We start from the raw sequence: 14,236 nt of genomic DNA, 5'->3' as shown, positions 1-14,236 counted from the left end.
TCATATAAGAGTGTTTCTGTCGAACCTCTGCCTAGATTTCTGCTCTGAATGATGAGAACAGCTGGAAAAGGATCAGATATTCCCCCACAACACACCCACACCCTCCTGCTCACCCCCCTTTCACGGAATCACTGGAAAGGGGGAAGTGAGGCCCAAGGAGCTTTTTCACTCACCTAGTCCCTGCTCCCTGGGAAGAGACTCTTTCATTCCCATCACTTTTTATTTGTGATCCGTTTCACTCACTCCCTTCCCTGGTTCCTCAAAGGCACAGACAGAACTGAACCCAGTCTCAGAATGTTCCCTAGGCTCCTCGTCCCCGAAGCAAGTACATAACACAACTCTGGGTTTTTCTCGAAGTCTTCATTGCTGACAACAGGGTAAACAGAGTGACAGCTAACAAGAGGAAAAGGGCACAGTGGTGACACAGTGGTGTCTGTCATTGCAATGGAGACAGAAGTACAGTTCAGACCCGTCTGAGGGCTCATGCTCCCCTCTCTCGCTCTCTCTTTCAATCCGGGTCCCTTTCCCTCATGAAAAGGAGGGGAGCCACACCAGAGCACAGGAGAGAAGTGGGTATTTTTGTAAGGGAGAGCTTATTCCCAGGAAGAAACAAGAGCTAAAGTAAGAAGCCTGAAGGGGAGAGAGAGGGGAAATCCCAAAAGACCTCAGCCAGGGGATAACAAAAGACTGGGGCCGTCATTCAAATATATGTAAATATGGGGACACATCAAAGTTGGGGTCTGCTTCTATACCCATATTCAGATAATATGTTACTGCATTTTTAACAAGGTGCCAACACACGCCATGAATTTTAAAGCTGTAGCTCTTGGCCGAATGGCAGGCGCATCGCTGGTATGATACTGCCACCTGCAGGCTGCAGGGGAGAAGTTCAACTGACTGGCCTGCTCTGCCGGGAGTGATTTTCCAGTGTCTAATCACCAACAGATTCCACCGGGAAGAACAGAAATCCACTCATGTCCTTGTTTCAGCTGACACCTTGATCAAAAACGGGAATCTAAGGGTGCCTGGGGGCTCAGTCGGTTAAGTGTCCGACTTGATTTTGGCTCAGGTCATGAGATGGAGGCCCACATCGGGCTTCACGCTCAGCCGTGAGTGCTAGTTTCTGTTTCTCTCTCTCTCTCTCTCTCACTCCCTCTGCCCCTCATCCCCACTCACCTTCTCTCTCCCAAGTAAATCAGTCTTCTTTTTAAAAAAAAGATAATAAAACAGGACTTTAGACTGAAATTTCTGTAAATTTCATTCGACTATGCCTCGCCTCTACTAGGCGGCATGAATCACAAGACGTCTGTAACAGAGTTGAGATTATATGAGAAGCACATCTGGGGGAAAACCCCAAGCACTTCAATTTAATTTTTACCCCTTACATGCAAATTAAAGGTGAGATCAAAATTCAGTTCTATGGGACTCCAATGAGTCCTCCATCATCTCAAGGGATACTGTAAGACTCTCAAAAAACATCACTAACCAAAATGATATGATAATGATATGATAAATGATATGATCATCTCCCCCCAAAGTCGAGAACCTCTAGATTAACTTGAAATCATAACGTTTGAAGGCATCTGTACTGTCACTTATAAAATTAAATTCCTAACGTGGGTAAATCTAATCAGTGACGTTTCGACGCGCAGAGTTAAAACAGAAACTTCTCTGAACACTACACAAGTCTGCTCCTGGAGGCACACCATTTCTTTCTGGAATTTTTGTTCTCAGATTAAAAGGATAAGAGGGGGAAAGCTCTTTCTATTGTTATTAAGAAATTTGCTTTTATACACACAGGATGTTTACGTATCCACCACAGGAAGAATGCTTCTGGATCTTTTCTGCTTCTTTACTGAAGATTAAGTAGTAAAGTATGAAAAGGTTCCTAGAAATGATAAAACCAAATTCGGGACTGCGGTTCCCTGTGGCACGGGAGGGAGGAGCAGGAACTAGGAGAGGGCACACATGGTCCCCAACTACGGCAGACTTTGTTTCCCACGCTGATTGGTGACCACCTGGGAGGACTTGATTTTATCTGTTCTTTGTCTGCTGGAAATACCGCATACCTTTCTCCTAAAGAGCAGCCAGGAGCTGGAAGCCCATGAATAAAGGCAGAAATAACCTCGTGCTAGCCGCTGGTTCCTCTGTACACATTATCTCATTTAATTCCTACCCCTGAAGAAGCCAATTCCTGGCCAGTGTGGCTGAGAGGTCGGAGGCTCCCTTCTCTACTCAGCACCCCAGCCCCCCCCCCACACGCACACACAGGGAGGAGGGTCAACCCCAGGCAGGCTGGAAACACTGGGGCCCAATACTCTCACCCCCACTCACTTGTTGGGCAGAGCTTCTGGGCTGGGAGAGGCAGGCAGAGAAGACTAGAGGCCAGCCGGCACAAAGATTTTGCCCAGGGTGGAAGGTAGCCTATAGGACCAGAGAGTTCTGAAGCTCTCCCCCAGAGGAACTGGTTTTAGTTGAGAAAGAGTGTGGGGAGGGACATCTGGCTGGCTCTGAGGGTAGATCATGTGGCTCTTGATGGGAGGGGAGGGGGGCGGGTCATGAGCTTGAGCCCCACATTGGGGGTAGAGCCTATTTTAAAAAAAATAAAGGAAAAAAGAAAAAAAAATGTGGGGGAAACCCAAGCCTAAAGGCTCTTGCAGGAACAAGGAAGATTTTGGTGGTGAGCAAATGAGAGGTTGCTGGCAGCTCTTCTTAATTAAGAGCAGGAATCTAAACCCTGGGCCAGTTAGGTGACGAGAGAGACCCAAAGAGACAGCCAAGAAGGGTCAAAACAAGCATCGAAGACCGGTCTCAAAAACTACCCCTGCCCAGGGACGCCTGGGTGGCGCAGTCATTAAGCGTCTGCCTTCGGCGGGTCCTGGGATCGAGCCCAGCATCGGGCTCCCTGCTCATGGGGGAGCCTGCTTCTCCCTCTCCCATTCCCCCTGCTTGTCTCTCTCTGTCAAATAAATAAATAAAATCTTAAAAAAAAAAAAAACTACACCTGCCTGAACGTCACTGGGTCAGATGACAGATCATTTATGCCCCTAGGGAATGGTCAGAGACATGAGCGCAATCAGCTGGAAATTAGTGGAGCCGGCAGTGGGAGGATACGCGGAATTGGCGCAGACAGCTCAGCAGGAAACTCAGGGAAACGTGGGCAAAGAGAACCCTGCTAACAAAACCACCATCCTTCCAGGGTGACTGGGTGCAGTGACCAAGGCCGGGCCCTCTGAGGAGTGACATCAGAGGTGCACAAGGCGGGTAAAACAGACCTCACTAAAAGATGCTGTCAAGTCACTAAACAAACAAGCAAACGACAACAAAAACACACCCCCAAGAGGGGAGAAAGGAATCAGTGTCCAGAGTTGCTAAACCTGAAATTGCATGAAGTGTCTAGTTTTCAACAACAACAAAAATATGTAACCCGCCAAGAAACAGGAGCGTGTGACCCATATACTGGAGATAAGAAGAGACCAAAGAAGTTGTCTGCAAGAGTGACAAATGGTCAGATCCAGCAAAGACTTCAAAGTAGTCATTATAAATGCATTTTAAGAACAAAAGGAAGGGGCGCCTGGGTGGCTCAGTGGGTTAAGCCGCTGCCTTCGGCTCAGGTCATGATCTCAGGGTCCTGGGATCGAGTCCCACATCGGCCTCTCTGCTCAGCGGGGAGCCTGCTTCCTCCTCTCTCTCTCTCTGCCTGCCTCTCTGCCTACTTGTGATCCTTCTTTGTCAAATAAATAAATAAAATCTTTTAAAAAATAACAAAAGGAAACTATGCTTAAAGAATTAATGGAAGCTACAATGACAGTCTCACCAGAGAGTATTAGTAGAGAAATTACAGGAGAAAAAGAAAGAACCAAATGGAAATTCCAGGGTTAAAAAGTATAATAACTGAAATTTTAAAATTTGCTGGAGATGCTCAAGAGTAGGTGTGAACTGGCAAAAGAATCAGTGACTTTAATGATAGATTCATAGAGCTAATGTAATCTGAGAAAACAGAGGGTGGGGGGGAGATGAATAAAGAAAAATGAATCCATTTCAGACTGAAAACTTCCTAAACTTGAGAAAAATGTTAATGTACATAACCAAAAAGCTCAATGAATGCCAGGTAGGAGAGATACAAAAAGATTCATGTACAAATTATAGTAAAGATGCTGAGAGACAAAAACAAAAAGCAAATCTGAAAATGAGAATGAGAAAAACAGCTCATCATGGGCTAGGGAACCTGAAGAAGATTATAACCACTAATTTCTCCTCAGAGTTAATAAGGGCGCAGAGGTAGTGAAATGACATATTCAAGGTAAAGAAACGAAACTGCCCACCAAGAAGTCTATATTCATCCAAACTGTCTTTCAAAAATGTAGGTGGGAGCGGGCGCCTGGGTGGCTCAGTGGGTTAAAGCCTCTGCCTTCGGCTCAGGTCATGATCCCAGGGTCCTGGGATCGAGCCCCACATCGGGCTCTCTGCTCTGCTCAGCAGGGAGCCTGCTTCCTCCTCTCTCTCTCTCTCTGCCTGCCCCTCAGCCTACTTGTGATCTCTGTCTGTCAAATAAATAAATAAAATCTTTAAAAAAATGTAGGTGGGAAAAAAAATGTAGGTGGGAAGAAAACATTCCCCAATAAACAAAAACAGAGAATTCTTTGCTGGAAGACCCACCTTACAGGAAATATGAAAATTAGATGATAAAATCAAGTAAATCCAGATGTAAATTCGAAACCACATAGAAAACAGAGCACCAGCAAAGGTAATCATGCAATTATGAAAGACAGTACAAATACCTGTTTCTCCTTTTTGTCTTACCTAATATAAAAAACAAATGTATAAAGCAATATTATATACCCATATTATGGAGCCTGTAACATACAGAAATGTGATATATTTCACAACCATAGCACAGTGGAGGTGGGTGGAAAGCTCTATTGGAGGAAAGATGTGTTATCAGAGAGTAACTCAAATCCTCAGGAAGAAATAAAGATAGGGGCGCCTGGGTGCCTCCGTGGCTTAAGCTTCTGCCTTCAGCTCAGGTCATGATTTCAGGGACCTGGGATCGAGCCCTGCATCGGCTCTCTGCTCAGCAGGGAGCCTGCTTCCCCGGCTCTCTCTGCCTGCCTCTCTGCCTACTTGTGATCTCTATCTGTGAAATAAATAAAATCTTTTTTAAAAAAAGAAAGATAAACACATAGTAAGTAAGAATGTTAATGGAACAGATGTTCTAAACAGATCCTTGTTCTCCTTTCCTCTCTCAGTTTCATTAATACACATAAAATAATATTTATAGCAACATTACTGGGTTTGTAGCATAGAGATGTAATACATATAACAATAGCCCCAAAAAGGGAAGAGGATACAAAGCTACACTAGCAGTAACATTAGTATATCTCACTAGAATTAAGTTAGTGTGAATATAAAGGAAATACTGATAAGATAATATATATATCTTATAGATCTTCCATATATTTTATATATATGTGTATGTATGTATATAGATCTAGATACACACACACACACACACACACACACACATATACATATATGGAAAGTCTCACCGCAATTGCCAAAAAACGAATTTAAAAAAATCATTGAAAGACTTCTGGTTTCAGCTCTAACACGTAAAGAGTTTGGAGGGCATCATTACTATTCTCACAAGAAAAAACACTGAACTATCTGAAAATCAATGACTTTCCTTAGATCTACTGGGAATTGAGATCACAGGGAAAACCATGCCCCCCCTCCTCCAAATCTGGAAGGACCAGTAAATATTGAGAATTAAAACAGAGATCCGCTTTCTTGAAAGAGAAGCCACTGGAGCCAGTAACTAGTAGCAACACTCAAATGCTAATTTTGATGAATTTTAAGAGTCTAAGTGTGGACTAGCTAGACAGTTAAAAACTCCCAGTGATCCAGTCTTGGGATCCCAATACTTTTGTGGGTTTTGCATCCACAAGCCTACTTAAGTTCTCCTGGTGAAAATCGAGAAAAAAATCCCCTTGTGTACTTTTCTTATACTTAAAATTTGTTTAGGAGGGTAGATCTCGTGCTATTTATATTTTTTGCTACAATAAAAATAAAAGGGAAAAATTCTTCTGAAGTGGAGGAGAGGGGCACCTGGGTGGCTCAGTGGGTTATGAGTCTGACTCTTGATCTCAGCTTGGGTCTTGATCTCAGGGTCATGAGTTGAAGCCCCACACTGGGCTTCATGCCCAGAGTGCAGCCTACTTAAAAGAAAAAAACAGTGGAGGGAGAAATAAGACTTCCTCAGGCAAACAACAACTGAGGGAAATTTTCACTAGTAGACCACCTTTGCAAAAATTGTTAAAAGAAGTTCTTTAGAGAAAAGGAAACTTAGATCTACATAAAAAAAGAAGAGTGTCAGTAAATACTACATACAAGTGAAAGAAAACCTTTCTTTTTTCTGAGTCTTAATGGATCTAAGAGATAACTGTTCAAACTAATAGACAATATATTGGGTTATTTTACCTTATGGATAAATTAAATGAATGAGAAAAATGTTTTAAGAGGTAAGGGGAAATTGAGAATACTCTGTTAAAAGGTACCTAGGCTACCTATGGAATGAAAGTATTAATGTAAAAGTGCTGTTAGATTAGTTATAAATGGTTATTATAAACTCTAGGGAACCCACTAAAGTTTTTCCAGAAGTATAATATGCTAGGAGAGAAGATAAAATGAAATCATATAAAATACTTAACTAAAACCAGAGAAGTCAGTGAAAGGAGGGCAGTAAAGAAACAAAGAACAAGTACAATGAAAACAAAACAGTTATAAACATGGTAAACATGAATCCAACTATATCAATAACCACTTTAAACATAAATGGTCTCGATATGCCAATTAAAAGACAGAGACCGTCACAGTGGATTAAAAAACAAGACTCAACTGTAGATTGTATGTAAGATATTGATAGAATGAATAAAAGGAAAAGGATGCAAAAGATACATTTAAAAATAGCTGGATTAGCTGTATTAATTTCAGAAAAACCTGACATCATAACAAGGAAAATTATCAGGGATAAAGAGGGAACATTATGTTCCATGCTCTTGGACTGGAAGAACAAATATTATGAAAATGTCTGTACTACCTAAAGCAATCTACACTTTTAATGCAAACCCTATCAAAATCCCATCATTTTTTTTTCAAAGAAATGGAACAAATAATCCTAAAATTTATATGGAACCAGAAAAGACCCCGAATAGCCAAAGGAATGTTGAAAAAGAAAGCCAAAGTTGGTGGCATCACAATTCCAGACTTTAAGCTCTATTACAAAGCTAGAATCATCAATACAGTATGGTACTGGCACAAAAACAGACACATAAATCAATGCAACAGAATAGAGAGCTCAGAAATGGACCCTTAACTCCACGGTCAACTAATCTTCAACAAATTTTTAATTTTTTTTTCACTCTTTTGAAGCAAGAGCATAACTCATAAGGGGCAAAGGATGTGTTTTGTGGAAGTTTAATGCCTAAAGGGGATGTTTGTTATAAAGCTAAATGTATTTTTAAAAGTTAATTTCTCTTAAGTCAGTCAGAGAAAGACAACTATCATATGATCTCCCTGATTTGAGGAAGTTGAGAGGCAATGTGAGGGGTTTGGGGGATAGGAAAGGAATAAATGAAACAAGATGGGATTGGGAGGGAGACAAACTATAAGAGACTCTACACCTCACAAAACAAACTGAGGGTTGCCGCGGGGAGGGGGGTATGGAGAGGGTGGTGGGGTTATGGACATTGGGGAAGGACATTGGTGAGTGCTGTGAAGTGTGTAAACCTGGAGATTCACAGACCTGTACCCCTGGGGCTAATAATACATTATATGTTAATAAAAAATAAAAAAATTTTTTAAAAGAGGGAGCAGGGGCACCTGGGTGGCTCAGAGGGTTGAGGCCTCTGCCTTCGGCTCAGGTCATGGTCCCGGGGTCCTGGGATTGAGCCCCGCATCAGGCTCCCTGCTCAGTGGTGAGCCTGCTTCCCCCTCTCACTCTCTGCCTGCCTCTCTGCCTACTTGTGATCTCTGTCAAATAAATAAATAAAATCTTAAAAAAATAATTTAAAAAGAGGGAACATTACGTAAAGATAAAAGGGCCAATTCTCCGACAAAACAATCCTTAACATGAATACACCTAACTACGGAACATCAAAATACATGAGGCAAACATTGATAGAAGTGAAAGGAGAAGTAGATAAATCCACTATTGTGGTTAGAGACCTCAACATCCCCCTATCAGTAATCAACAGATCCAGCAGATGGAAAATTAGTAAAGATACAGCTGAACTAGACAGCACTGTCAATCTCGTAATCTAATTTACATTTACAGAATACTTCATCTAATCACAGCAAAATATATATTCTTCTCAAGCTCACGTGGAACATTCACCAAAATAGATCCAATTCTGAGACATAAAACAATTTAACAAATTTGTAAGGCTAGAAATCAACAAAGGGTGCTGGGACATTAGACATATGCAAATGAATGAAGTCGGACCCCTACCTCATACCGTATGCAAAAATTAACTCAAAAATAGGTTAAAGAGCTAAATGTAAGTAAGAGATAACAGTATAAAATTTTTAAATAGGCACAAATCCTCATGACCTGGATTAGTAACAATGTTTTAGCTATAACATCAAAAGAACAAGCAACAGCAGGAAAACAGATATATTGGACATCATCAAACTGAAACGTGAATTAAGACTTCTGTGCTTCAAAGGACACCATCCACAAAGTGAAAAGACAACTCACAAAGTGGGAGGAAGTTTTTGCAAATCATGTATAAGAGGAATGTAAAGAAGACTATATAAAGAAGTGTTGCAACTCAACAATGAAAAGATGAAAATCCCAACTAGACAATGGGCAAGATTTAAACACATATTTTCAAAGAAGATTATTATAAGAGCCAACAAGCACATGCAACTGTGTTCAACATCATTAGCCACTGGAAAGAAGGGGAGTGACTGTTACTGCCTATAAGGTTGCTTGGGGGAGATGAAAATGTTTTGAAACTGGATGGTGGTGATGGTTGCCCAACGTGGCCAATATTATACACTTTAAAATGGGTGCTGAGGTCATGATCTCAGGGTCCTGGGACTGAGTCCCAGGTGGGGCTCTACACTCTGCTTTAGGATTTCTCTCCCTTTTCCTCTGCCCTTCTCCCCAGCTCGTGCGTGCGCCCATGTGCTCTCACCCTCTCTTTAAAGTAGATAAATAAATCTTTAAAAATGGTGAATTTATGGTATGTAGATAATTTCTCAACAATAAAACAAATAATCCAATTTTAAAATAGGGGAAGGAGCCAAACAGACGTTTCCCCCAATGAAGATGTACAGATGGCCAATAAGCCCATGAAAAGCACTTACCATCACTATTCATTAGGGAATTGCAAATCAAATCACAATGAGAGATCACTTTACACCCATAAGGATGGTTATAATCAAACGGACTCATAATAACAAATGGTGGGGGAAATGGGGCCCTCATACACTGGTGGCGGGAACACCACCTGGTGCGGCCATTTTGGAAAACAGTCTTGACAGTCGCTCCGAAGGCAAAAACAGAAGAGTTCTCCTATGACCTTGCCATGTCACTCCTAGGAATCTACCCAAGTGAAATGAAAACATATGTCCACACAGAGCAGCGGATTATTTACAGTCTGTATGTCTGCAAACTAGTGAATGGAAGAACGATATGCACTATTTAAATAATGAAATCTTCTGTGGTGATTTTTTTTTAAAGTGAGGTACTAGGAGCGCCTGGGTGGCTCAGTCGGTTAAGGATCTGCCTTTCCCTCAGGTCATGATCCCACAGTGCTGGGATCGAGCCCCGCATCGGGCTCCCTGCTCCGTATGGCTTCTGTCTTCCTCTGCACCCCCCCACCGCTCCACACGTGCGCTCGCTTGCTCTCTCTCTCTCTCTCTCTCTCTCTCACTCTCTCATATAAATAAAAATCTTTGAAAAATAAAAAACGAGGTACTAGTAAGTGCTACAACATGGATGCAGCTTGGAAACATGACAAGTGAAGAGAGCCAAACACAAAAGGCCCTAATGCTGTGTGACTCCCCTTAAGTGAAATGTCCGGAAGAAGCAAAGCCAGAGCAATGTAAAGGTCTTCCGTGGCTGCCTTGGCCTGGCAATGGAGGGTGCTTGCTAATGAGCATGGGCTTGTTTGGGGAGTGAGGAAAATGTTCTCCAACTGACTGTGGTGATGCACGCACAGCTCTGAATATTCTCAAAATAATTCAACTGTGCACCTCAAATAGGTGAATCGTGCGGTATACGGAGTACAATTCAATAAGGCTGGTAGATAAAAAAGGAAATGGTGATGCTTTCTTTCGCCTTTTTCGTAATGTTTTCCTTCCTAAGCTGGGTGGTGTGTGTTCATGGGTGTTCATTTTATTAATTCTTTAAATTTGCATTTAAATTATGCTTTGCAGGTAAAACAGAGATCTTAATAAAAATACTGTTTTTAGAAGGCTGACAGACCCGGATGCTAATTGTGGCTCAACCACTTAAGAGCTATGAGTTCTCTGGCAGACTAGCAGACCTTCCCATGTCTTATCTGTAAAGCAGGGACGGTGGTAATAGTAATTCCTTCATAGGCTTTTAGGTCATGTGCCTGGAATGCTGTCAGTGCTATTATTAGCCAATATTAGCTTTAAGGAGTTGAGCCACTTGCCTAAGCAACTCAGAACCATGGCCTCTCTTTCCTTAAACTCCAATTTCCGTATTTGCTATTCCACAAAAAGTCATGACTTCGATCAGGGTAAAATGGACCTTCAAGCGGGACCCACTGAATTCTACCTTTAAAATGTCCTTACCTAATGGTTCTATAAAGTCAATAAAGCTCCTTTTTTAAAGATTTATTTATTTATTTGAGGGAGACAGAAAGTACATGAGCAAAGGGGAGGGGCAGAGGGAGAAGCAGGCGCCCCGTTGAGCAGGGAGTCCGATGCGGGGCTCCATCCCAGGACACTGGAATCATGACCTGAGCTGAAGGCAGATGCTCAAACAACTGAGCCACCCATGGGCCTAAATCAATAAAGCTCTGAGTCTCGGCTCAGGTCATGATCCCAAATCCCAGGATCGAGTCCTGCATCGGGCTCTCTGCTCGGCAGGGAGGCTGCTTCTTCCTCTCTCTCTCTCTGCCTGCCTCTCTGCCTACTTGTGATCTCTGTCTGTCAAATAAATAAAATCTTTAAAAAAAAACCACCAAAATTATTTTTAAAAAACCTGCATCTTGAAGCCTATCACCTGGGGTTCTGGCCCAGATGAATGCATCAGTGAATGCGTCAGGGATGGGCAACCAGGGGTAACGAAGGGTGGGAGAGGTACAAACCTGTCTTGGGCCCTTGCAAGGACTCTTAAAGGAGATACGGTTTTGTTGTTCCCCATGAATCAGAAACAATTTCCATGCGCAATTATCACAGCCCATTGCTTAAACTGTTTGCCAGTCAGTTCACACTGCTAGTTCCCTTCCACCTTTCCAAGTTCACGAGTATCTGCCTTTGAGCCACGGCACTGCTTGGAAACTTCCCGCACCAGCCAAAGGGAAAGTGACAAAGAGATGAACCCAGGCACTCTAGCTATCTGCCAGCAACTCAGACAAACCATTCGCTGGGGCAGGGGAAGGCTAAAACACTGAATGTAAACAGAATTAGGCTTCAGGAAAGCCTTCCTTGATCCTTCCCTCGCCCCACACAAAGCTGCTACCACATTGCAAAGTCTCACAGCATCTTCTTAATTACCCTTTTGTAAAACCACATGTTTATGACTTTTAATTTCATGTCCGTATCTCTCTCAAGCCTCTATGCTCCAGGAGGGGAGGGACTGCCTCTTCCTTATGGACTACTGTAGCCCCATCAGCTAGTACATGACCGTGCACATAGCAGATGCTTAGTAAACTACCCACTGAGCTGATATGCAATCCGTGTAACGACGGATTAATTCCAGCAGTGGTGAAGGGGGATGATCAGAAGTTCCACTGGAGGCCTTGCATTGCCAAACAAAGCGGTCCTAGGAAAGGATCGCACTGTGGAACCGCTTCTTTGGGGAAATGTTAACGACTTACCTGTGCTGTGTAAGCACATTGACAGCTGACGGATGATTTGCACAGTAAGCCAGGTACATAGATTTAAAATGAGGCATGAGGTTCAACAGACAACCTCCGACTCTGTGTTGGTTTTCTGGAAACCTGCAGGTAAAACAGATGAAAACTCAGAATGTAAAATAAGAAACAGGGGATAAAGGAAGAGGCTTCCAGTCAAACCTGGCAACATGCAAACCTTTTGAATTCTTTTGCCAAAGTGAAGAGAGAAACTATAACACTTTTGCCATGGAATGCAAGTTCCTGACCGCTACTTTATTATTACTTTTTTTGATGGGGTACTGGACCACCACGCCAAACTCGAGCCACCAAACGTGGTGCCCATACACAGAGGCCGGATACTTACTTGAAAGGACCAGATAGTGTTTTTTAAAGACATTTGTTCAAACTACAATATTCAAAATTTTAGCCAGGCACACACACACAAAATACTCTTGGCTAATTTATATGAAGTTCAAGTGCAGACAAAAGTAATCAAACCCCAAACTGACACACCACAAAGGAGTATTATGTAGTCTCGGTGGTTTGGGGGTTGCCAGGCAGGATGGCTTCATGACTTTAATCTTTTTGAGTTACAAGCCACCTGTTTTCATTTGTAGGCAAATCAGAGAAGTGCAAGAAAGAAAAATTACTCAGCATTCCACCATTCAGAGATAGCTATTAGGATAATTCTGGCATATTCCTTGGTCTTCCTTCTACATGTTTCTTGATAAAACGGAAAACAAAGATTACAAATCTAGCTTGTAATCGGCTCTTCTCACTTAGTGACTTATCTTTCCACGTCAATAAGCTGGATCCCTAACAGCATTTAGGATGGTTCCTCAGGCCTTAACCATCTTCCTTCCTGGATGACCGTCTGTGTCCCAGAAAGCTCGAGAAACAGGCAGTCACCCATATTTCCCTGGAGATGATGAAAGTTGCCAACTTCTCTGAGATACAGTGCTTGGAAAACTCATCTTGCCACAGAACTATATGGCCTGATGATCACTGCAGTCCATTCTGCAGTATGGGGCTGAACACCTCAACCACCAAGCTGACCACCTGACATGTACTGTGGTTCTCATCAAGATATACTTCCCTTGGGGCGCCTGGGTGGCTTAGTGGGTTGGGCCGCTGCCTTCGGCTCAGGTCATGATCTCAGGGTCCTGGGATGGAGTCCCACATCGGGCTCTCTGCTCGGCGGGGAGCCTGCTTCCCTCTCTCCCTCTCTCTCTCTCTGCCAGCCTCTCTACCTACCTGTGATCTCTCTCTGTCAAATAAATAAATAAAATCTTTAAAAAAAAAAAGATATACTTCCCTTCCCCAACTTTTTGTGTATTTCAAGCGTTAACAAGCTACCAGGTGTGACTAAAAGAGAAAAAGCAGCTTATGCAACTGAATGAATCACCTAACTTTCCCAAGTAATTGGCAATGTACAAAAGGAGATATCGAATCAATGTCACAGGCATCATCCCCGGTCGATGGAGACCTGATTTGTCTCTCATACTGACCAGGAGCAGTAAATCGATAATGATTTTTAAATGAAGTCAGAAATGGTTTACTGCTTGTAGAGCCCTGATATACAACGAGGGGTTTGGCTCTCCCTGGTGCCTTTTCTCTGTACTGGGACAGTTTATCAACGCTCTAACAAGTGAGTAGATAAAAAGTATCCCTATCTAAGACAGCAGCCAGCAGGAAAAGAAAACATACCAAAGAAATGGTGTGGCTAGCCAGCCTAAGGGCAATGGGCAATACTTACTTGGAACATTCTTCCAAGGCTTGACAGAGCGTCTGCTGAAACAAGCATATTTCCTCAAAGTTCCCCAACAAAGATGTAAACTCCACAGTACTCAGACTGAAAAAAAAAAATACCCAGTGTCAGTGGATAGAACTTCAGGAGGATTCCCGTTACCCATCGCTAGTCTGGTGAGCTGATAACCTGCTAAAAAATTGACCAATGTTGTAGCAACATGGACGGGACTGGAAGAGATGATGCTGAGTGAAATAAGTCAAGCAGAGAGAGTCAATTATCATATGGTTTCACTTATTTGTGGAGCATAACAAATAGCATGGAGGACAAGGGGCGTTAGAGAGGAGTAGGGAATTTGGGTAAACTGGAAGGGGAGGTGAACCATGAGAGA

At 42.7% G+C, this 14,236-nt stretch overlaps 1 protein-coding gene across 4 annotated transcripts in view; it reads right to left on the bottom strand.

Annotated features, from left to right (window-relative positions):
- Positions 1-14,236, bottom strand: part of ARHGEF6 (Rac/Cdc42 guanine nucleotide exchange factor 6) — a 100,596-nt gene that overhangs the window by 23,711 nt on the left and 62,649 nt on the right. For all 4 annotated transcript variants that reach the window (XM_044235842.1, XM_044235843.1, XM_044235845.1 and 1 more), the window contains 2 exons: positions 13,855-13,950; positions 12,081-12,203 (listed from right to left, as the gene is read on the bottom strand). In XM_044235842.1, the coding sequence (XP_044091777.1) occupies positions 12,081-12,203; positions 13,855-13,950 (219 nt within the window). The remainder of the gene's footprint in view (positions 1-12,080; positions 12,204-13,854; positions 13,951-14,236) is intronic.

Source organism: Neovison vison, chromosome X, assembly GCF_020171115.1.
Source record: "Neovison vison isolate M4711 chromosome X, ASM_NN_V1, whole genome shotgun sequence".
Classification (NCBI taxonomy): Eukaryota; Metazoa; Chordata; class Mammalia; order Carnivora; family Mustelidae; genus Neogale; species Neogale vison.
Note: the sequence above shows the minus strand (reverse complement) of the source record. Positions and strands in the feature narration are given on the sequence as shown.